The sequence below is a fragment of the Xyrauchen texanus genome, chromosome 20 (assembly GCF_025860055.1).
Source record: "Xyrauchen texanus isolate HMW12.3.18 chromosome 20, RBS_HiC_50CHRs, whole genome shotgun sequence".
Taxonomy (NCBI): Eukaryota; Metazoa; Chordata; class Actinopteri; order Cypriniformes; family Catostomidae; genus Xyrauchen; species Xyrauchen texanus.
The window spans coordinates 20,099,031-20,124,279 of record NC_068295.1 but is presented as its reverse complement, the minus strand read 5'-3'; the positions used below and the strand labels follow the sequence as shown (position 1 = coordinate 20,124,279).

At 42.6% G+C, this 25,249-nt stretch overlaps 1 protein-coding gene across 1 annotated transcript in view; it reads left to right on the top strand.

Moving 5' to 3' along the window:
- The window catches only part of LOC127660975 (E3 ubiquitin-protein ligase FANCL-like), a 29,952-nt gene extending 20,644 nt beyond the window's left edge, over nucleotides 1-9,308 (top strand). Inside the window, exons 13-14 of the mRNA XM_052151488.1 lie at nucleotides 1,354-1,425; nucleotides 7,835-9,308. Of these exons, the coding sequence (XP_052007448.1) occupies nucleotides 1,354-1,425; nucleotides 7,835-7,870 (108 nt within the window). The 3' untranslated portion in view covers nucleotides 7,871-9,308. The remainder of the gene's footprint in view (nucleotides 1-1,353; nucleotides 1,426-7,834) is intronic.
- Nucleotides 9,309-25,249: the final 15,941 nt, after the last annotated feature.

Here is a 25,249-nt window from a genome sequence, read left to right as displayed (position 1 = left end):
CTGCTCTTGACTGACCTGCTCTCTCTACTTGCCATCTCACTGCTCACCGCGACTGGGCAGGCAATGAAATTTTATGATTTATGGAAGTGCAAAAAACCCCAGACTCCATTACATACCTAGGGTCTCTAATGAAAATACAAACCTTTGGTACATAAGTTATTATATATATATATATATATATATATATATATATATATATATATTTTTTTTTTTTTTCAATATTTATAAGAGAAAATTGAGGAATACTAGGTGCGGCACAACTCCAAAACATTGATGAGGTACAGAAGGTGGACTGAGGTCCTGGGTCACTAAAGACGCAATGTATGCATTTAAGGGTTAAAGCAAAGCATCATAAATGTAGTCCATCCATCTCCTGCATCATATTGCCACCAATAGCTGGTGTGTAGTGGGTGTTCTGGCACACAATAGCTGCTGTCGCATCATCCAGGTAGATGCTGACCACTGGTGGTGGATGCAGAGATTCCCCTGCAACTACATAAAGCGTTTTGAGTGCCTAGAAAAGCTCTATATAAATGTAAGGAATTATTATTATTATTATTATATACAGAGTCTTTTGAAGGTAGGCAATAGGTTTTGGTGAGAAATCACAAAATCAGTCATTTTTCAGTTACAACCTTAACGTACATTGTGCGTTCATTAGCGCTATAAGAGAGGCTTGTTCACTGTGGTATGTTTACTTGAGAACTAGTGTTTAGCGCTAAACATGAACAAGGAACAGACAACACAATTTTAACTGAAAAGTTACTTTCTCTTTTTTTATTGAATACAAAAATTGTTATACCTTCAGAATACATATTATAATATTTTGGGTCCTTTTTTTAAGCTGTAAAGTGAGGCACCATCCACTGCTATTGTATTTAATAGATGGTCTGCAATATTTATTACAACGTGTGCGTGCGTGTCTGTGAGCATGTGAGCATGTATTCCCTACGTTGTGGGGCCCGAATGTCCCCACAAGGATAGTAAGACCTGAAATGTTTGACTTTGTGGGGACAATCAGTCTGTCCCCATGAGGAAAACAGCTTATAAATCATACTAAAACTGTTTTTTTGTTGTTTTTTTATGTAAAAATGCAGAAAGTTTTCTGTGAGGTTAGGTTAAGGATAGGGGACAGAATATAAAGTTTGTACAGTATAAAATAAATTATGTCTATGGAGAGTTCTCATAAAACATGAAAACCCAATGTTAGTGAGTGCGTGAGTCGTGAGTGCGTGAGTGAGTGCGTGAGTGCGTGAGTGAGTGAGTGAGTGAGAGAGAGTGATTTTTGGGTGAACTATTTATTTAATGTTTGTATCACATTTAAATCCTTTTCTGATCTATTTGTTACTGCAGTGGCTGAGAGGTCTGCCCACCAGTCGACAAAGCTTCAATATTGTATTTGGAGAATGTCCTTATTGCAGCAAGGTAATATTCTACTCCATGACTGATTCCAGTACAGCTCACAACACCACAGCATTCAAATGGTCTATTTAGAAAATTACTTTATTTACAGTTTTGGCCAAAAATATAGGAACCCTTGGTAAATATGAGCAAATAAGGCTGTGAAAAATAAAATCAGCTTTGTTTATCCTTTTGATCTTTCATTCCAAAAAATCTAAAATATCTCACTTTAATTAAAACAATTGAAACAGGGTAAATATCTCATTATTGAATAACAATTTTTTCCTCTCAAATGCATTGGCCAGAATTATTGGCACACTTTTATTCAATAGTTTTTGCAACCTTCCTTTGCCAAGATAACAGCTCTTGAGTCTTCTCTTATAATGCTTAATGAGGTTGGCAAGGGATCTGAGGCCATTACTCTATACAGAATCTCTACAGATCCTTCAAATTCAGAGGTCCATGCTGGTGGACTCTCCTCTTCAGTTCACCCCACACATTTTATATTTGTTTCATGTCAGGGGACTGGTATGGCCATGGCAGATTCTTGATTTTTTTGGTCATTGAACCATTTTTGTTTTCATTTTGATGTTTGTTTTGGATCATTGTCCTGCTGGAAGATCCAGTTGTATGCTTTCTGCCAGAGGCAGCCAAGTTTAGATGTTGTATCTGTTGGTATTTAATAGAGTCTGTGATGCCATGTATCTGATCAAGATTTTCAGGACCTCTGGCAGAAAAACAGCCCCACATCATTAAAGATCCTGCACCACATTTAACCATGGGAATTGGGTACTTCATCTCTGAGTATGCCAAACCCATCTCTCCTGTTTGCTGAGAACTCCTTTTTTTTGTTTCATCTGACCATAGAAGCTGGTCGTATTTGAAGTTCCAGAAGTGTCTGGAAAACTGAAGATGCTTGAGTTTGTTGTTGGATGAGAGCAGACTTTTTTCTTGAAACCCTCCCAAATAACTTGTGGTGATGTCTCATGTTTTTTGAGACTTTCTGACCACAAGACCCAACTAATTTCTGCAATTTTCCAGCTGTGGTCCTTGGAGAATCTTTGGCCTCTTGAACCACCCTCCTTAATGTGAGACCTGGAGACAATATAGACACACGTCCTTTTCCAAACTGATTCTTAAGATCTCCAGTTGATTGGAACTTGTTAATTATTGCCCTGAGGTGGAAATGGGCATTCTCAATGCTTTGGCTATTTTCTTATTGCCACTTCCCATTTTGTGAAGCTCAACAACCTTTTGCCACATATCAGAAGTTTATTCTTTAGTCTAGCCTACTGTGATTGATGATTAATGGAATTTGGCCTGTGTTTTACCTTATATTTATACCCCTGTGAAACATCTGGGGTTACATGTGTAACCCTTGTTCCCTGAAAAAAGCTTCACTATGATGCTGCACTGCTAAGCGCTACGGGGGAACAACTCTAGCTGTGAACCGAGCTGAAATAGTGTGTGTACCCTATCGCAACACAAACTTGTCATAAAAACTGATGAATGTGAGCGGAGAGGACCAGCCTGCCGCATCACAAACTTGTCCAGACATGAGCTTGAGATGTCGACTCAAGGGCATAAGAGCCCGGAGTGGCAAAACATCCAAACTATAAAAATCTAATGAATGTGTGCGGAGAGGACAACCTGCCGCATCACAAACTTGCTGCGGAGGAAGACCTCTAGCCAAGGTTTTAGAGGAGGAGAGCCCTCTGGTAGAGTGCGCCCTAAAACCTACTGGCGAAGCTTGACCGCGCGCCTCGTAGGCCCGGGCAATAATGAGGATGCCTCTTTGAGGGCACCCCGCCCACCAAGCCGTGGCAAACTGCAGTGGCCACATAGAACCTGGCAGTGGTGAGGCAAGTGCCTGCTGACAGTTCTTTCTACAGAAAATCCAGAACTGAAGCAAACTGGCAGTAAGCTGGTTCTGTAATAAGAACTTTAGTAGAAGGAAACGCATGCAGGCGCATCTGTGCTATGTATGCGTTACTACGATCAGCCCCTCCCGAGGGGGGGGTGGGGGGGTGGGGGACTGGGCGACTCGGGGAGAAGTAGAGGAGACATTGCGCTATCAACAGAGGCGAAGAGGTCCTCTTCTGCCCTGTAAAATCTACCCAGATCAGTTCCAAGTGGAGGGAGCCCTAGCACTTGAAATGGTCTCGATAATCTCAAGAGAAAACCCTGTGAACCTCATTTGGTACCCTTAGGGGCCAGACATGAAAGGTTTCACAATTCGGGCCAAGGATGAGAAGCTCCTCCCTGTTCGGGATCGCCCAAGGCGAGCCGTCGAGGAGAGGAATTAGCTCCGAGAAACATATCCTGTTCGGCCAGCGCAGCGCCATTAATAGGAGGCAAGACCCTTGCTGGTGAACATCGCCAAGACTACCGAGAGCAGAGAAACCGGGGAAAGAAATGCATATAGACGCATTCTGGGTCATGTATGTGTCTTAACGTCCAGACCCAAGGGGGCGCTATTCATAGAGGCGAAGAAGTCCTCTTCTGCCCTAAGATCTCACCCAAACTTGTTCCATCTTATTGCCATTGGTGTTGACACTGATGTTTTCCAAAAAAAAGCCCGGCATTTAAAAAGGTCTCGATAACCTCAGGAGAAAGCCCTGTGTCCCTCAGTTGGTACCCTTAGGGGCCAAACATGAAAGATTCCACAATTCGGGGCAGGGATGAAATATTGCCCTGTGCCTGAGGTAGAAGATCCTTCCTGTTCGGAATCACCGAAGGCGAGCCGTCGAGGGAAGAGATTAGATCTGAGAACCAAGCCCTGTTCGGCCAGCGCAGTGCTATCAGTAAGAGGCAAAAACCCTTGCTGGCGAACTCTGGGCAACTACTACCTTAGGGTGGAGTTCTTAACTCCCCCGTTGGTATTTTCTGTCTGGACCGTAAATCTGCTCCCGTATACGGGCATCCAGGGATATAACTGACCTGAGTGACAGGAGCTTACCCTGGGCCCTAAGGAGAATCCGACGTGTCAGAAATACAGCTGACAAGAACGTGGGTCTCCTTGATGATTTGTGTAAGAGGCTACCGCTGTATTGTCCACCCCCACCAAGACATGGCAGCCTCAGGAGGAGGTATTTCAGGGCCAGAAATACAGCCATCAACCCGAGACAGTGACTGTGACAACCGAGCTGACGACCCTCATATCCCCTTAAGCTGGACGACCACTTAAGGCCGCTACCCCGCCCGTCAGGGAGGCGTCTGTCGTTAGCAGTCTGCAACAACAAGACGCACCTAGAGTGGGACCCAAGGCAGAAAACCGGGGTCTGAACCACATAGAAAGGGAACGAAGCCTGAGGCACGTTTAGCCTAGGGGTTTTGGCCCTTGGAAGAAATCCCCTGGCTTTTGGCCACAACAAAAACGGCCTCATGAGCAGAAGGTCCAGAGGGATCACCGTGGACGCGGTCGCCCTGAGACCTGGAAATCGTTGATACTGATAACAGTGCAACCTTGACCTAGCCTGACTTTGCTCAGGGTGATCTGAATGGACTCAATCCTAGCGGGAGACAGTTGTGCCCGCATTGTGATTGAACTCCATATGATGCCCCGATAGACAGTGTTCTGAGTGGGAGAGAGGACTCTTTTCTTGGCGTTGAGCCTCAACCCCAGAGAAACAGATGAGCTAAGATGAATGTCCCTGTGCTGAACTGCCAGTTCCTGGAACTGCGCTAGGATCAGCCAGTCGTCTACATAATTCAGAATGCAGATTGCCCCGGAGTCGCAAGGAGCCAGCGCTACTTCATGCATTGTGAATGTGCGGGTAAAAAGGGCTAGGCTGAGTGAAAGAACCTGACCTTGGAAGACTTCGCCTCCGGAATTGAACCTCAGGAACTTTCCATGTTGTGGCAGAACTTCTAAATGAAGTATAGAAGTGCATCATAAGATCGATGGTGACTAGCCAAACGAGTTGTAGGGCTTGAGACATGACCGTCTTGACAGGCATCATCTTGGACTTGAACACCCATGGGTAGTTCAAGCTTTAAGATCTAAGCCAGATGCCACCCCTCACCCTCCATGGGAAACAGGAAGTATTTAGTGTAATAACCTAACTCTCTCTCTGGAAGGGGAACACATACCATGGCCCCTTTAACCAGGAGATTGAGTTTTTTTGTTTTTACATAAAAAGAAATCCGGTTCACGGTTGTGAGAACACGCCGTTGAAACACGGAAAAGCAACGAGTGAATTAAATCCTGACGCCCTTATAAGACCCACAGAAAAGAATATATCCGGCAGAAGTTTCCAAGCTGCCAGGATCTCTGAGATGGGTATTATATTTTAACACTTCCTGTTGAGGGGTTGTCGAGTGTTTCGCGTCCTGAATAAAATGCAGGAACCGCGAAAACACCCAATTTTGACGGAAGCCTCTGCAACCCGAAACACCAAGAGGTGGCGGGAATGGAGGGGCTTCGAGGGGGTACCGGGAGGGGTGAAGTGAAGCATGCGCCCCGTCCCGAGGGGAGCTACCCCCTAATCTAGGCGCAAGACCGTCAGGGTTTTCTCTTACTAGAATTTATAGTCCTGAGGTCTTGCTTCGGGGGCTGGCGAGGGCGGCGAGACTGTCCCCAATCCCTGGGAGGAGAAGCACGACTCACCACGCTTTGCTTTTGAGCCTCCCTTCAGTCAGGACCGAGGCGGGTCTGAGGCTTGTCGCAGAACCCACACTCAGGTCGTCCAGGCGCCTGTAAAACAGCATAGTGTGCAGAGTAGCACCAGCCTGACCTGCTGCTTGATAAGCCCTTCCCACTAAAGTGGAGGTTGTCCAACAAGGCTTTGAGGGGAGAGAGGGCTTCTTAAGTGACGATGCCGAGCCCGGCAAGAGATAGCCCGCAAGCGTCTCTTCGACCGGCGGCATCACTGAATACCCCTGTGCCTCAGCACCCACGATAGTCAAATATAATGACGTCAAGGGTATGTGAACACGGCAAGAAAAAAAAAAAAAATATATATATATATATATATATATATATATATATATATATATATATATATATATATATATATATATATATATATATATAATTCTTTTTATTTTTTATTTTTAATTTTTATTTTAGGGGTTCTCCATGAGCGGAAAGCTCTTCATGGAGGTTATCAAAGAAGGGAAGGGACCCATGAGGCGTTCCCTTTCTTAGACTGGAAGATAAAATCTATCCCCTAATTTGGAGCGTTTGGGGGTCTCTTTTTCGTGTGGCCAGTCCAATCTGGCAACCGCACGAGTAACAACATCGAGCAATTCCTCTGTAGATTTCCTATCGCGGACGGAAAGCTCGGAGGCGGGAAGAGAATCGCGATCCACCTCATGGTCCGAGAAGCGTCGGAACGCGCTTCGAGATCATGTGAAGGACCAGCTGGATTTGGGGAGAAAGTGAGAGAAAGGGAACAACCCGTCTCTTGCTCCTCAACCAAATCCATGCAAGACGATCTTTTTTTTTTTTTTCGTGAGTGCTGACTCCCGGAAGCAAGCGAGGCGAACACGATGCACTCTGCCTGTTAAAGCAAATCGCAGTGCTCGCACCCGCCCTGCTGCAACGCAAGAGCAGCTGCTCTCACCCCCAAACAAACAGCAAAAACTGATGTGTGTCGTCTTCAGCTATAGAGCGAGAATAGGGGAACACGCACCGTTTGCGGCTTTCAGTCATTCTCTATTTTTTTTCTTTCTTTTTAGAAATATATATAGGCCTATATAATATTTTCTAAACAGAAGAGAAAAGAGAACAACGTTCACTGCACACTGCCTAACTGATTCTAACTCCTAACAGAGGAAAGAAAGTTTTGACAGGGTTTGTGAAACACACAGAAACAGAATCGCTCTGAAAAAAGAGTTTGACGACACCTGGTGACGTATCCATTTATAGCCTGGCCGCAGGTGCATCTAATGATTACATCAGCCGAGGCTATAAATTCTGGTCAATGTTCATTGACGTGTTACACACACTATTTCAGCTCGGTTCACAGCTAGAGTTGTCCCCCGTAGCGCTTAGCAGCGCAGCATCGTAGTGAAGCTTTTTGTAAAGGGAACAGGAAGTCATGGCTGAACAATTTCATGTTCCTAGTCACTCAGGTGCACTAAAAATGGAAAAATAAATATGGGAATATACTTCTGATGTATTTTACTGGTAGGAATTTCTAGGGGTACCAATAATTGTGGCCAGCGTGTTTTGGAGAAAAATATGTATTCATTAATGAGATATTTACCCTCCTCCAATTGTTTTACTGCAATTAAATGTTAGATTTTTGTGAATTGTTTTAATGAACTATCAAAAAGATAACCAATGCAGATTTTATTTTTCACAGCCGCCTTTGCTCATATTTACCAAGGCTGCCAATATTTTTTGCCACCACTGTATATGCACAATAAAATACTTTTAAAAAAAATTGTCTACAAATAATTAATGCTGATTTCTCATTTCTTTCAGCCCATCACTGTGAAAGTGATCACACGAAACCCATAACTACTATTTTTTCATTCAGAGCAATGCTCATGTGGCATGATTATTAAACTCTTTTACATCTGCAAATACTGAAAAGACATTTGAGTTATCGGGACAGTCCAAGTCGAAGGACAGTACCAAAGACAATCAATATAATGATAACTAAGAGGATTAAGATTAGTTTGTCTTTGCTTGTCCTGATATTCCATTTTGACTGATTGTGGATTTCTGATACCCTGAAGTCACCCCCCTCTCTGTGATTGTACTTAGTCGATTAATCTTCCCATCCACCGACAGCACTTCCCCAGCAATCTTCACCATAATTAGATTCCTTCCAATGGTTCTGATTCCAATTGTGTTTCCTATTGTAGTTCCTCCAGTAGTCGTCTTCACTGCTGGGTATTGTGTATATAAGTATTGTGGTATATGTTTGCCGATGCTCACAGTGATGGTTTTCTCCCTCCCATCATGGTCATACAGGCCTCACCCTCATGAAAGTCCATATTCCTCACAATTTTTATGTTTTCACAATATTAAAAATGTTAACGAGAAGGCGCTATTATTAATAGTGCACATAAGAAATAAACATCTGCTGCAAATCATCTGTTTTTCTACAGAAAATATTGATCAGTTTTGTTGACTAGGAAAAGTTAATTATTGATTTTGGGCATTTTATTTGTGTTCTGTTGCTGGCATTACTTGTTTGAGTGCCTGTCGCTGCCATGCCCCTGCTCTTGTTCTGGGATGAACTTGTGGAGGCAGGGTCTCTGCAGTACTCATCTCTCTCGGAGCATAGGCTTTTGTCTGGAACGTCATTTAGCAGCTACATTAGCTTTGTATGGTCTCTGTTAAGATGACACCAAAGCATCATTTAAGGTGAATGTATTAAACCAGTGATTTTCAACTGGTGGGTCGTGATACAAAAATTTGTTGCAGGTCTGTTATGATTATGGACACCAGAAGGCGTTTGATGCTGACATCAAAGGCTTTGCATCCAATTAAACTCTAAGGCATTTTTGTGCAAATTCCTTCACTGTCATTGTTCACTTGGAAGAAACTAGTCAAATTAGGCAATGCCAATATGCACAAGTTGTGAGATGCCCTCAAAAATACCCAAGGTAAAAATAAATAGAGGTTTGGTACTGGGTTGGGTCGCCACATGATTTCCAATTTAACTGGATCCTGAAGCAAAACCAGTTGACAACCAATGTATTAAACCTCAGTTTGATAGCACCATCTATTTTGTATGTGTATAAGAAAAAAAAATTTGAACAACCTGAACAGCTACTTGTATATTGTTTTTAGAATTATAACCATTCATTTGAAGTTGACCCAAAAAACTCTTCATCATCACCTTCCCTCACTGTCACCACAGGCTTTGATCTGGATGTTTTTTTTTCAAGTAGGCTTGTGTTGGCTTGCGGCCTGTGGGAGAAAATTTAGTGAAGTGCATGTTAAATTAAAAGAGAGGAATTCACTTGCTTTTGTCTCTGAGCTTTCTTTCTCTAGTGAATGCACAATGCTCTCTCCCTGACCTGGATCCTGAGAGGAGAGGACCTGTCCAGATTTATGACATTAACTGCCCTCCCTAAGGTGGCAACTGTCCAAATTTAATTTGGCCACAGATCACCACAGGTCAGCTGTAGGCAAAATAAGCTCCATGAGTGTTGGAGTGACACAAGGAGCTGCTCACATCACACTGCCTGATGTGGTTTCAGAAGAGCTAAGTCACAAGGAGGACATTGATGGTGTTGTTTTAACTTTTATCCAAAGGAACAGCAGCTAGGTCATCTAGAAGGAGATGAACTGAACCGCAGAGGAAAAATATGACTACAAAGGAGGATTCAAATCTTAATGCCATTGGTGTTGACACTGATGTTTTCCATCTGTGCAAAATGTATGGTCAAGGTTAGTAAGAAAAATACACTTTGTACATTGCTTTGTATGGATCCTCCAGACACTTTTCAATAAACACTGATGCTGTAACTGTCACCCAAACTACCGGAGGATCAAAACGAACATCATTGTGCTCACTGAAGAAACAATCTAATGTTGGACTGTAGAAGATCAAATTTTAGGTTCTTCTGAACTTCGAACTTGCAGCATAATCTAGCCCGAGCTACACCAACATACTTTTTCCTTTGTCTTTTGAGGAAGTCTGCATAGCCTAATGCATTCTAGGGCAGATCATTCCAAGTCAAACTCTGGGCATCATTTGTTTATTTGAAACTAGAAAAAAAAAACGTTTCTGAAATTTGACCTGCATTATTCAAATCAGCATTTGTATGATTCATGCTTCATTTTCAAAACACTTGAAAATGCAAAGGTCAATCTATAAATGCAGAACTGAGACATGTTCTGCAGAAGGTCCATTGTAAATACACATGATACCTGTGTATTTACTACCCTTCTCAAAATCCTCAAAACAACGCCCTCTCTATTTAAACACCGTTCAAACTGCTGGCCAGCTCCACATAAAAATGAGAGGCAATTCTATCTGGCGAACTTTTGGCCTTGGCAAAATGTGTGTATTCAACAGCCCTTAATTGGGTTGCTTGGGCTTTCATAAAGTTCAGCAGTTCAAGTTAGCAGTGATCAACTGTGAAGTGATTCCAGTGAATTGAGGCCTCTCCACTTGAGCCCTCTTGAGAGCCAATAAGCTCTTTGGCAAGGTCAGCAAAGGTTAACCTTCGACACCGCGGTCAAGATACATAAGCTCATTCCTCTTATAGAGGAAAAGTGCCAGGCTCGTCTCTTGAATCATCTGCAGCTCAGTGTGACAGGGATAGAGTGTAGAAATTCAGCAGTCTCAATGCACATCAAGCCATTGAAATACAAGCATGCATATGATTGAAATAAATAAAGGAACTTTAATTAATAGCTCTTTTGTGCAGTTTTGACACTGAATTGAGCTGTTGCCCCAAGCTGAAGTCCTTCAGTAAAACAGAGTCTGTCACCACTATGTAAATCTTCCTCTTTTCATGTCAGCACAACTTCACGCCAACTCCAATGCAGCCAATAACCCAGCCTAATGGCTCAGAGCAAAAGTGGGAGTCAGTGTAGCTGGGAAGGGGTCAAAGGAGGGTTCCCAAACCTGAGCATCTCCTATCTCCCAGACAGATAAATCTGCCGCAGCCCACAGGCTGTTCTTGCTCCAGCCCTAGCTCATATGGTCTTTATTAAGACTACTGTGCTGCTGTGCCAAAGCATCTCACACTCACCCTTTGTGTGGCTGACCTGGCCACCTCTAATGCTTTCGGCCTGGACAGGTCCAGTGGGTCCTGCAGCCTGGCATCTGACAGAACCTTCCTTTGGGCCTGGTAGTCTGACTTTTCATTGTAGGCCAGGCCTTTCACACTAAGCAGGAACCTGGCAATCTCCTATAATGATGAACCAAAAAGAGAGATATCTGTGGATAAAAGAATCAAAACAGCGTCACAAAACTTGACAAGCTAATAGAAAACTTTACTGCATAATCATATGCTGAGTAGGGCACTTTTCTCATTGTAAAGAACTTCCTAATTCACTAAGAGGTAGTTCACATCAAATGCATTTTTGCATCCAGCTGTACTGTTTTTCAATATTTTTCTTTATATAAACATGCACTAGAATAGACAGACATATTTGATTGTAGTGCCACATCTTGCTGCTTTTTCAGCTTCTTGTGCAGGATTACCAAGTTTTTTAGTGGCCCTGTCAAGTTAAAAATAACTATTTAAAAACTATAACATCAGAATAAGCCTTTTTTTTGTTGGTCTGAATGACTCCTAAAACATTCATTTTTGGAAACTAGAAAAGACTTATTGTCGTGAAGGTGGACTGTGGTTGCAGATTTGCATAATTCACAGATAAACCCCAAATGAGCTGGTCTGCATGCTTTAATGTGGATGCATTCTGCAGCTGACATAGATCCTTACCAAACAGACAGAAATGTCCAGCCAACTGACAACCTGCATCAGCAGACTACATTTTCATTCCAAGGGAACAAAAACACATCCCCCTAACAAATGGACAGTGGCAGAAGCACAATGTAGAAGGACCTCTCCTTTCATACAAGAACACAAATGTGTGTCTAATATAGACACCTTCCATTTTTCACTGTAATAAATATGCTGGGTGCAGTGCTACGCCAGTGTGCATTCTCTTTGTGGCAGCCCAACTGAATGTCTACCATATTCACTGCCTTGATGCATGTTAGAGGTCTTATCTTTCTGGTCCAGCTGCAGCCAGCCTCTCAAGGTTGGGGGAATAAGGCCTCATCATAATCATAGATCACAAAGCCTCCTTTCAGAAGACACGTGCCCTCTCTCCCTGTTGAGGGAGGAAAGATACTGCAGTGACGGCTAGAGTCCATTGATGAAGGAGTGGCAAGGAGACTGTGGGGATGGTGAGGCAGCTAAGTCCCTGTCCCGTTCCTTGTTGATCAATATAAATCTCAACACACACTCACGCATACTTACCCATACTGGAGCTGAAGGAGGACATCTTCATGACAGAGTCTGGCAGGTTAGACATTACCCCTGTGGTCAATAGATGGGGGACAGGTTAACTATTATTACAGGAATATCAGATTATATTGCCTTTTGTTAACAGAGGTCATGTTAAAAAAACACATTTACCAACAGCTTACTGTACATATAAAAAGTTTTTTTATTAAATTTGTTTTGCTTTAAAGAAACTCTTTGTCTTATACACCATTTTCAGAGTTTAAACCGCTTTAACAAAGCAGTTGTGTGAATAATTCAGGCTGAATAAGCACAGAAAGCCTTTGATCCATGGCCACTTTACACAATAGGGCTCATGGCCTAGACGTGAAAAATGGGGAAGGGGAGCATACTTGTCCTTGGCCTCAGCTGGGTTCCTGAGAGAATATAGTGGAGTTCCACACTGCCAATGGAGCAAGCAGTGGCCTAGCATCTCCAAGTCCCCTCATCTGTATGGGGCTATATGAGAAAGAAAAGTTATGAACAAGGGGGAGGGAGATGAGTGCCGAGTTGAAGCAAGTTAGAATTTGGTTGACTGAATGGCCCAGCCATTGGCTGCTGAGATATGCCCTTAGAAAAAAGGGGGAGAAGGGGGGTAGTGATGGAGAGGAGTATTTTGTTTTCTCAGCTGGTGCCCTGGCCTGCCATATAGGCTAACAGGGCTTTCTAAGAGGGGCTAAGTTGAAAGAGTATGTTAGTTTCCTCCCACCAGCATTCAGTCTATCTACTCCTAACTCCTCACATTTCTCTCACACGCCCCTCTCCTTCATCTGGTCTGGCGACTCGTCCTAGTAACCTGAACCTCACGGCCTCTGACATGATCCAGACAGCCTGTGGCCCAGCCTGACACTCTCTCCGACAGAGAGCCAAGCAGTAAAACAAAGAAATAAATGTCTGGGCCTAAATTGTTCCCACATGTTCCTGGATTCCGTGGGGTCTCTTCTGGCCTGAGTCTTGAAGTGTGTGCATGTGCTCCTTAGACCTCCTCTATATGCACTTCAGTCGTAACACATTACACAACTGCCATCTAGTGTAAACCCAAAAATAAAATTCTGTCATAATTTGTACACCCTAATGTCTTTCCAAACCTGTATGACTTTCTTTCTTATGTGGAATGAGATGTTTTGAGCCCATATATTCAATACAATGGCAAGGGATAGTGCCTCGCTTTAAAGCTTAAAAAAGGACCCAAAAGAATCATAAAAGTAGTCCATGTGTCATAATTCTTGCGAAGACGTACAATAGGTTTTTGGTGAGAAACAATGCAAAATTTTGTTTTGTAGTGAAAATCTTTGACTGCTGCGTGTTCATAAATGCATGAGATAAGCTTTTTCACAGTAAAACGCATGATCACTCAAGAACTTGAGTGGTTTTTAGTGATAAATGAAAAAGATATCAGGTTGTTTATCACCAAAACCTATTGTACACCTTTACAAGACTTGGACTATGTTTTGTGATACATTTGAGTCCTTTTGAAATTATGTCAGATTTTCATTTTTTCTCATATTTTTTACACAGCCTCTGAATAAGGCAAAGAAGAAGAAAAAAGATGCCAACATCTTTTTACAATCCTGCCATGTATTTAATCTCACCAAAAACACACTTTGCATCTGTCTTTAACCTTGTCTGGCAACTTGCAGAATGCAATGCAATTGTTCTTAACCCCAGGAACAGAAGAGGTGAATATGTAGAGGGGGGAGGAGGTTTACTCTTCCAATTGGTCCAAGAGATCTTTGGTAAGTCTTCCCAAGAGAACTGATTTCACACATTCAAAAGTTATATGGAACTCTATCCCAGCCCAGTTTTAACAACACCACTGTAAGCAGCACTGTAATATTACTGTAGAATCATCTGCTTATGAACAGGCCAGTGTGAAATAGCCTCACTTCAACCCCTCTGATTAGTCTGATGCCAACCAGATAAGATAGCTGCAGCATTTAGATATGAAATATTCATATTAGTACTGATCTTAGATCCCAGCTATTAAACTAAAATACATATTTGGTCAGACTGACAAATTATGGGTTGACTTTAAACTAAAGGCACTCAATTAATTATTTCAAGCTAAATTTATATCTGAATGGGATGTTTTTTGTCTGTCTCACTCATTTACAGGAGTTAACCTCCCATTAAGCATGTCGCTTCATGAAAAGCTCTAACTTCATCAATATGGGTAAATTAAGTCACATCGTTTGTTTGTGCCTAGAGTACTAACTCAATACTCTAACTGCAGTCCATCTCCCGAGAAATTACATATTGACTGCATTCATCAAAAGGGAAAATCTATGCCTAAATCAATGACCATCATTGATCCTGCCATGCCCATTACACAGTCGGTCTCTCTGCCCGCTAGCCAGCAACACAGTCAGACCCATTATAACGTAAATAGGTTATTTATTTTTCTTCTGCCCTTGACCAAACTAATTTAGCAAACAAAATGTATTTCAAAAGATTTTAACATCCCTAAAACTCAGGCATGACCTTGAAGAAACACCTCGTAAGTACCATGTAAAAAGGGCCCTCCTCCCTAATTATGGGCACTATGAGTAAAGACCAAAGTTCACAAGACACACTCTGTAAACATTTTGCACACCTCAGTAATAGGTAGAGGAAGGGGTGTGCTGCCTGGCCCAGTCCTGACACCAATTCACTTATAAAAAGAGCAATTCACAAGCACTGTGCACTCCGGGCCCTGTGCAACACCTTCCATCAGACAAAAGCTGTTGTTCATAATTACGGCCTATTGTTATTCTGATTATCCAAAGTGTCATGCCAAACTCTTGAACCTCTCCTCCTGAATTTCAGGCCAGCACACTTCAACCCTACAGGTGATAATTAGGCCTTTAGCATGAGGTTCAGCAGGACACAAAGTGCCTGTCTCTGCACTTCTCAACATGGTTCACAACAAATCAAAATTTGTGGGGTGCCAGAGGCCAGAAGAAAAGGAACACTCTGAGATCTGCATTCATCTAGGGGGCAGACGGTGCTAATGACGTACACAACAGCTGTCAGCATCGTCCGTCAAGGCAACTAGTGGAGTGACGTCAACTCAGCCGCTGCTATTGCTGATAGTGGCAAAAATAAGGCTTATCAAATTTACAGCTTCAATGCTTTGGGTTTTGGATGGTTTGTGAGTGGATTACGGCACTGAACTCCCAAATCGGTGCATCAGTGGGTAGGTGTTTTTATGAACTCTAAGCTGTTCTATCACTTGCCATATGCATTATGATTTAAAAAGTACAACAGCCCATACATTTATGGAGCAGTAAGACAGAATCAGGACCATATGTAGAATCATGTGCGTGAAAAGTTAACAAATTGCATCAAGAAAGAACCATGATTTACTTGTGAACTTAAACATTATGTAATATTAAGTCCACGCTGTGAGCCACAGTGAATCAAGGAATTATTATTATGTATTTTTTTGTCCTTTTATTGCACTAAACAGGAATAATACACACTCACATTCCCAGGTTTTCACCTTTTACATATAAATAATATGGTGAAATAAATGGAGAGAACTTGATCCAATCAGGGTTTCCACTATTTTTGACCAATGAATTGAAATTACGTTATATGTGAATACTAAATACGGATAAGTTATAATTGTAAAAAATGCAACACCCTAATAAAACATTAAACTTTAAAACTTAAACTTTGACTGGGCATCTCATCTTTCTTTTTTTTTCTCCATAAACAACAAAATTAACAACAACAGAAACATGAATATTAGCGAGCTTTACCACTGTGTATTTGGTATTGAACTCCTGTAAGGTTCTATGGCCAGTGCAGGCAAAGAGATTTGCTTTGAGCCCCAGTTCAACATAACATCAAAGCTTTAATTAATTGTAAATGCTTACAAGATGCAGGTTATGACTTTGACTAATTAGGGAATTCTTGAATTAAGTCTGCCCAGGTAAGCATGGACAGAACAATCAATATCCAATAAAGAAAGGACTGTATACAATTTACGAGTTAATGTGTTTCCAATAGTGCAACCCAGTGTTAAGGACATGATACTGAGGTGTCCCAGCCACAAAAACAGGGCCTCGTTACAGGGAGAATGATATGCATCGTGAATTCAACATACCTGACCTAGAAGCATCTCTTTTTTTAGGTGAAAATCATTCATTTAAAGGGGTAATTTTATGCATTTTCTGTCAAATTTGATCATTTTCCCTAAAGTCCGGCTTATAATTTGAGTAAGGTTTTTTGCACCTTAAACAAAATTTTACATTTAAATTAAAAGCCCAATGTGTGTGCTTTCCCATACACTCAGTTTCGGGTGATATACCATATACTGAAGCCAGTCACGATAACAAACACACACAAGATGAGTTGAAGCGGCACAGGAGATGGGAGTACAAAGTAAGTTTTGGTACTTGAAGAATTAACAAGTTGGCGTTGATGAGTTTGCATGATGAGGTTAGTGACACTGGTGTAACTCCTCAAATGAAAGATTACAAATGGTGATTTATAATGCAATTTCTCTGTATGTAGGTGTAGGTCTTTTATTCAAGCTGTCAAACCACAAAACAACATCCTTGTATCTGAAAACACATTGTGTAGGCTATTTGAAATATAAATATAAACAATATAGTATCCATTGCTGGCTAGAGTAAATAATCTTTGTCCATTGATAATGATTTGGGTCGAATTTAATGGAAAGAAATGTGAGAAGCTCTGTAGCACTTCAGAATTTTGACGCTGAGCATTGGCGGTGCGTGCATAAATTTAGTAGAAAATAAATAATAGTTTTTAATATTTAAAAACATTTTAGAACATGCCATGTCGTCTGCCAGACACGTCCGGTGTGCGACACCCTTTAATTTGCCCTGCTGCTCAAACTTTATTAAAGTTGTGTTGAGAAAAAGAGACAAAGACTACTGTTCAACAAGCAGTACTATTTAGTATTTATATCTGAAAAAAATCCCAATTTATATTGATAATCATCTGGAAAATCTTCCCAAGCCTTTTACTTATATATGATTATTTTAAGCCCTGTCTCTGGCCCTCTGACTGAAATGTTTGGTTTTTGTGCTCTCTTCCACTTTAAGACTTAAATGTAAATGTCCACTGTTATGATTGGCCAACATTGTACAACCCCTTGAATACAGACATTTTAGTTTGAAACTCATTCAGATAAAAAATCTATTTTTCAGAGTTTGCACAAAGCACATCCAACATGAAATCACAATAGCAACAAAATAATTGAAATACATTGCATCAGAATCTATTAAACTGTTTACTTAAGCCCCGCTGCACCATAAACCATGAAAAATAATAGCCATTACCTCAACGTCATTTTATTCGACTATCGTGGGTGCTGAGGCACGGGGGTAATCAGTGATGCCGCCGGTCGAAGAGACGCTTGCGGGCTATCTCTCGCCGGGCTCGGCATCGTCACTTAAGAAGCCCTCTCTCCCCTAAAAGCCTTGTAGGACAACCTCCACTTTAGTGGGAAGGGCTTATCAAGCAGCAGGTCAGGCTGGTGCTGCTCTGCACACTATGCTGTTTTTCAGGCGTACCAGGCTGACCTCCTGGACGACCTGAGTGTGGGTTCTGCGCTTGACGAGCAAGCCTCAGACCCACCTCGGTCCTGACTGAAGGGAGGCTCAAAAGCAAAGCGTGGCAAGTCGTGCTCTTCCTCCCAGGGATTGGGGACAGTCTCGCCGCCCTCGCTAGCCCCCGAAGCAAGACCTCAGGACTATAAATTCTAGTAAGAGAAAACCCTGACGGTCTTGTGCCTAGATTAGGGGGTAGCTCCCCTCGGGACGGGGCGCGTGCTTCACTTCACCCCTTTGTCTCCCGCTAGGATTGAGTCCATTCAGATCACCCTGAGCAAAGTCAGGCTAGGTCAAGGTTACACTGTTATCAGTATCAACGATTTCCAGGTCTCAGGGCGAACGCGTCCACGGTGATCCCTCTGGACCTTCTGCTCATGAGACCGTTTTTGTTGTGGCCAAAAGCCAGGGGATATCTTCCAAGGGCCAAAACCCCTGGGCTAAATAGGGTTACACGCCTCAGGCTTCGTTCCCTTTCTATGTGGTTCAGACCCCGGTTTTCTGCCTTGGGTCCCACTCTAGGTGCGTCTTGTTGTCGCAGGCTGCTAACGACAGACGCCTCCCTGATGGGCGGTGTAGCGGCCTTAAGTGGTCGTCCAGCTTAAGGGGATAGGAGGGTCGTCAGCTCGGTTGTCACAGTCACTGTCTCGGGTTGATGGCTGTATTTCTGGCCCTAAAATACCTCCTCCTGAGGCTGCCATGTCTTGGTGTGGGTGGACAATGCAGCTGTAGCCTCTTACACAAATCATCAAGGAGACCCACGTTCTTGTCAGCTGTATTTCTGACACGTCGGATTCTCCTTAGGGCCCAGGGTAAGCTCCTGTCACTCAGGTCAGTTATATCCCTGGATGCCCGTATACGGGAGCAGATTTACGGTCCAGACAGGAAATACCAACGTGGGAGTTAAGAACTCCACCCTAAGGTAGTAGTTGCCCAGAGTTCGCCAGCAAGGGTTTTTGCCTCTTACTGATAGCACCGCGCTGGCCGAACAGGGCTTGGTTCTCAGAGCTAATCTCTTCTCTCGACGACTCGCCTTGGGCGATTCCGAAGAGGAAGGCTCTTCTATCTCAGGCACAGGGCAATATTTCATCCCTGCCCCGAATTGTGGAATCTTTCATGTTTGGCCCCTAAGGGTACCAACTGAGGGACATAGGGCTTTCTCCTGAGGTTATCGAGACCTTTTTAAATGCCAGGTCTTTTCCACTTGGAACAAGTTTGGGTGAGATCTTAGGGCAGAAGAGGACCTCTTCGCCTCTATGGATAGCGCAATGTCTCCTCTACTTCTCCCTGAAATCACCCAGCCCCCTTGGGTCTGGACGTTAAGGCACATACATGACCCAGAATGCGTCTGTATGTATTTCTTTCCCCGGTTTCTCTGCTCCCGGGAGTCTTGGCGATGTTCACTAGCAAGGGTCTTGCCTCCTATTAATGGCGCCGCACTGGCCGGACAGGATATGTTTCTCGGAGCTAATTCCTCTCCTCGACGGCTCGCCTTGGGCGATTCCGGACAGGTAGGACCTTCTCGTCCTTGGCCCGAATTGTGAAACCTTTCATGTCTGGCCCCTAAGGGTTCCAAATGAGGTTCACAGGGTTTTCTCTTGAGATTATCGAGACCATTTCAAGTGCTAGGGCTCCCTCCACTTGGAACTGATCTGGATAGATTTTACAGGGCAGAAGAGGACCTCTTCGCCTCTGTTGATAGCGCAATGTCTCCTCTACTTCTCCCCGAGTTGCCCAGTCCCCCCCTCCCCCTTGGGAGGGGCTGAACGTAGTAACGCAAATGCGCCTGCATGCATTTCCTTCTACTAAAGTTCTTATTACAGAACCAGCTAACTGCCAGTTTGTTTCAGTTCTGGATTTTCTGTAGAAAGAACTGTCAGCGGGCACTTGCCTCGCCACTGCCAGGTTCTATGTGGCCACTGTGGTTTGCCACGGCTTGGTGGGCGGGGTGCCCTCAAAGAGGCATCCTCATTATTGCCCGGGCCTATGAGGCGCGCGGTCAAGCTTCGCCAGTAGGTTTCAGGGCGCACTCTACCAGAGGGCTCTCCTCCTCTAAAACCTTGGCTAGAGGTCTCCCTCTGCAGCAAGTTTGTGATGCGGCAGGTTGTCCTCTCTGCACACATTCATTGGATTTTTATAGTTTGGATGTTTTGCCACTCCGGGCTCTTATGCCCTTGAGTCGACATCTCAAGCTCATGTCTGGACAAGTTTGTGATGCGGCAGGCTGGTCCTCTCCGCTCACATTCATCAGTTTTTATGACAAGTTTGTGTTGCAATAGGGTTCTCTTCGCACACATTCATCGAACTTTATGGGTTAGATGCTTTGCTACTCCGGGCTCTTATGCCCTTGAGTCGACATCTCAGCTCATGCCTGAACAAGTTTGTGATGCGGCAGGCTTGTCCTCTCCGCTCACATTCATCAGTTTTTATGACAAGTTTGTGTTGCGATAGGGTTCTCTTCGCACACATTCATCGAACTTTATGGGCTAGATGCTGTGCTACTCCGGACTCTTATGTCCTTGAGTCGACATCTCAGCCCATGCCTAAACAAGTTTGTGATGCGGCAGGTTGTCCTCTCCGCACACATTCATTGAACCTTTTTAGTTTGGATGTTCTGCACTCCGGGCTCTTATGCCCTTGAGTTGACATCTCAGCTCATACCTGAACAAGTTTGTGATGCGGCAGGCTGGTCCTCTCTGCTCACATTCATCAGTTTTTATGACAAGTTTGTGTTGCAATAGGGTTCTCTTCGCACACATTCATCGAACTTTATGGGTTAGATGCTTTGCTACTCCGGGCTCTTATGCCCTTGAGTCGACATCTCAGCTCATGCCTGAACAAGTTTGTGATGCGGCAGGCTTGTCCTCTCCGCTCACATTCATCAGTTTTTATGACAAGTTTGTGTTGCGATAGGGTTCTCTTCTCACACATTCATCGAACTTTATGGGCTAGATGCTTTGCTACTCCGGCCTCTTATGCCCTTGAGTCGGCATCTCAGCTCATGCCTGAACAAGTTTGTGATGCGGCAGGCTGGTCCTCTCCGCTCACATTCATCAAAATTGAATGGTTTAGATGTTTATGCTACTCCGGGCTCTTATGCCCTTGAGTCGACATCTGAAGCTCATGTCTGAGACCTCTCGCGTTTTTGTGAGTACACTGCACAACCGTAGGGGTCCGGACAGCCCCAAGTGCGGCGGCGTGGGTATTGCGTTCCCCGTAGCGCTTAGCAGCGCAACATCGTAGTGAAGCCTTTTGTAAAGGGAACGTCTCGGGTTACATGTGTAACCCTTGTTCCCTGAAAAAGGCGGAACGAGATGTTGCGCTGCTTTGCCGCACTGGGACGTCCCAGGACTGCTCTTCAAAAAGAAGTATCTGACGACACCTGGTGACGTATCCATTTATAGCCTGGCCTCAGGTGCATCTAATGATTACATCAGCCGAGGCTATAAATTCCGGTCAATGTTCATTGACGTGTTCCACACATTATTCAGCTCGGCTCACAGCTAAAGCTGTTCCCTGTAGCGCTTAGCAGCGCAACATCTCGTTCCGCCTTTTTCAGGGAACAAGGGTTACACACGTAACCCGAGACGTTATATGTATAATTTCTGGACCATAAAGGATTTTTTGTTTTGTTTTTTGTATATCACTCAGTGTTGATCTTGTTTGGGTTGTCTGATTTCATTTTATATACACATTGTTAATTCACAGATCTACATACTGTATATGAAGTCCATCAGGACAAAAACCTCACGCCACAAGAACAGTTTCTTCCCATCCACCACTTGCCTTATCAACAAGGCCTGGTACCCACCCTGACACTCTCCACACTCCACCTCTGGCTCTACATGCCACTGTACTTACTCTGCTGTACTGCTCTCTTTTATTGTTATTCTTACTTTTAATATATACTGTGTGGACATATTTATATTTATATTGCTTATAATTTAATACTTGTTTTTATACGTGCCTATACAAATTCCTTGTATGCGTAAAAATCATACTTGGCAATAAAGCTTTTTCTGATTCTGATTCTGATTACACATCCCGACCAATTTAGTACCAAGTCTGTTCTGTTCTGTTCTGTTCTGTTCTGTTCTGTTCTGTTCTGAAAACACATAATCTATACCACAGAACTCTTGGCTTAAAATGACATGTGTAAATGGCAGGATGGCTGAGGTTAATATGATGTATTTATGAATTTATATCTGTAAAGCACATATATGGGATGACATAAGGCATAAATCATATCTTGCTAATTATAAATGTGATTCAATTTTGGGGAACATGTTATTTAAAAAACATTTCTCCCCTTTTTGGAAAGCCCAATTCCTAATGCGCTCTAAGACCTCGTGGTGGTGTAGTGACTCGCTCAATCCAGGTGGTGGAGGACGAATCTCAGTAGCCTCTGCGTCTGAGACCATCAATCCGCACATCTTATCTCGTTGCTTGTTGAGCGTGTTACTGTGGGGATGTAGCACGAGTGGAGGCCCACGCTATTCTCCATGGCATACCCACAAAATTCACCACACGCCCCACCGAGAGCGAGAAACACATATTATTGTGACCACTAGGAGGTTACCCCATGTGACTCTCCCCTTTCTAGTAACCGAGCCAATTTGGTTGCTTAGGAGACCTGGCTGGAGTCACTCAGCATGCCCTGGATTTGAACTCGTGACTCCAGGGGTGGTAGTCAGCATCTTTACTCGCTGAGCTACCCGGGCCCAAGATATGTAAAAAATATTTATCTTCAGACACATTTTTTAAAGCCATGATGGTAAAAACAGCTATTTGTCATTGTTCTGTTGGGGCCAGTGAAAATATTGGCAGGGCCAGTAAAAATCTGAAACACTAGCTCAACTGGGCTAGTAGAAAAAATTCTTAGCATTGATTCCTGAATTTGCTGTTCCAAACACAGACAGTATGACTTTCTCCTGAGAAACAAAAATGGAAATGCAAGGCAGAATGATAGCCTCATTCACCATTCAATTTATTTGATTCAGTTTCTCTACACAATGAAAGTGAATGGTGACTGTGACTGTCAGTGCCTAATATTCTGCCTAACATCTACTTTTGCTTGTGATGGATGATAGCAAATCATACAAGTTTGGAATGACATGAGGGTGAGGGTGATTCCTTAAATTTCAAACTGATACATCTTAATTATCATACCTTTGTTTTCAGACAGTCAAGACCCCCAGTAAGTTGGGATTCCCAAAAACTCCAGTAGTTTCACTGTGTTATGGTCTTTGACCATTTTATAATTTTGCACATGCTTTAAAACACACATTGACAAATCTCTCACACACAAATGAAGAAACACTTTATCCTGTGTAGCTCATAATCTGTCTAGACTGGCAATGCACCAGACTGACAGGTGGTCAGGGGCCCTTTGAAGAAGCCAGCATCATTATCAGCAATTTGGTCACTCTTTCTGAATTAGAGCTCAAACAACCTGGAATTGCACTAATGACCACAGAGGTGCATGTTTGCTTTGGTTTATTAATTTGCCTAGCCAGGCTAATTTACATCTATAGCCACTTAATCACTGACACGCACTCCATATTTGAGAACTCTCAGATGAAGATGAGGGGTCTTCAGCATTTTCATTCAGCACTACTCCAAAGAGGACATCTGCTTCTCCCTCCTTTGACCATTATAAAATCAGTGTTTGTGTGTTTTTTTTTTTTCTTTTTTTTTCTGGTTAATAGCTCTTGTACAACAACATAAATAATTCCATCACAGAAGAGTCAAAAAACAAGTTTAAAAAAACGAATATTTACTAGAATCTGGTTTATATGTGCGTTGATAAAATTTCAGCTCTGAGAATAGAGGTCCATTTTCTTGATATTCCTTAAAATGTGGATAGAAATTAAAACATAATAGAGTCTTGAGAACATGTACTGCAAGTTATACATATTCTAACTACTGTGTGTTATTGATGACCACTTACCACTTTGATCACAAAATCAGCGTAATCTTGAACAGGAAATTCCACGTCACAAGAGGCTGCAGAAATTAGCAGCATTAATTGTTGGTTTAAATCTACTTAAAGCTATCCAATTCTCTTGTCAGTTCTCTCACTGAGTAGGGAATTCCCTGCCAAGTAAACCAATTACTAACCATGATGTCAGAAGTAAGGGCAAGTGGCAGTGCATTAAAAACCAATATACTGTATGCCTGAGAACATGATGGCATGATCTTGATGGCATGAGTAGAAGCCAACATTTGAAGGTCCAAAAACCATATAAAGGCAGCATAAAAGTATAAAAGCAAAAAAAAAAAAAAAAACATATCTTCAGAAGCGATACTGTGGTGTGGGTGAGAAACAGACCAATTTTGAAGTCCTTTTTTATTTTAAATTGTCCTCCCTCCCCAGTAGGTGGTGATGTGCACAAAGAATGTGAATTGCTAAAAACAAAAGAAGAATGTGAATGTGAAAGTAGAGATCTGAAGTATAAATGGACTTAAATCTTGATCTGTTTCTCACAGACACTTATCATATTGCTTCAGAATGCACGGATTAAACAACTAGAGTCGTGTGAATTACTTCTATATGGGTCCTCACAATGCAAGTGAATGGTAGCCAAAATGTGAAGGTCCAAAAAGCATATAAATGCAGCATAAAAATAATCCACATGACAGTGGTTTAATACATATCTTCAGAAGCGATACTGTAGGTGTGGGTGAGAATCGCTTATTATAATGAGAATCACTTATATCGCTTCAGAATACATGGATTTAACCACTAGGGTTGTGTGGATTACTTTTATGCTGCCTTTATGTGCTTTTTGAGTTCAAAAATGTGTTCACCATTCACTTGATTGTATGTACCTATAGAGCTGAGATGTTCTTCTAAAAATCTTCGTTTGTGTTCATCAGAAGAAAGAAAGTCTCACACATCTGGGATGGCATGAGGGGGAGAAAATGAGAGAATTTTCATTTTTGGGTGAACTTTCCCTTTAACCTTGAGATTAAAGATGCTTCTCATATATCTTCTTATATATATATTTACATACATCAATAAAAACCAATCACAAAACGGGAATCCGCTTACTTCACATTCAACCACCAATCAAATTCATATAGGGGCAGTACGAAACAGGGCACATTATATTACAGGGCACAGCTGATGTCTTTCAAAACAAGTTGTGTTCATACGTGGATAAATACAAGATATGCAGTCTGTCTGAGAGTGTTTGTGCATCGCTAGAGGTAAACATTGCAGTCTCTGTTGACTGGTATTGTATCTGCAAGTTTTAATTTTTTTTAGCCAACTAAAATTGAAGATAAATGGGGAACATGATCATATACTTGATGAATAATGATTATTTTCAAGAGTTGTTTTATATAAT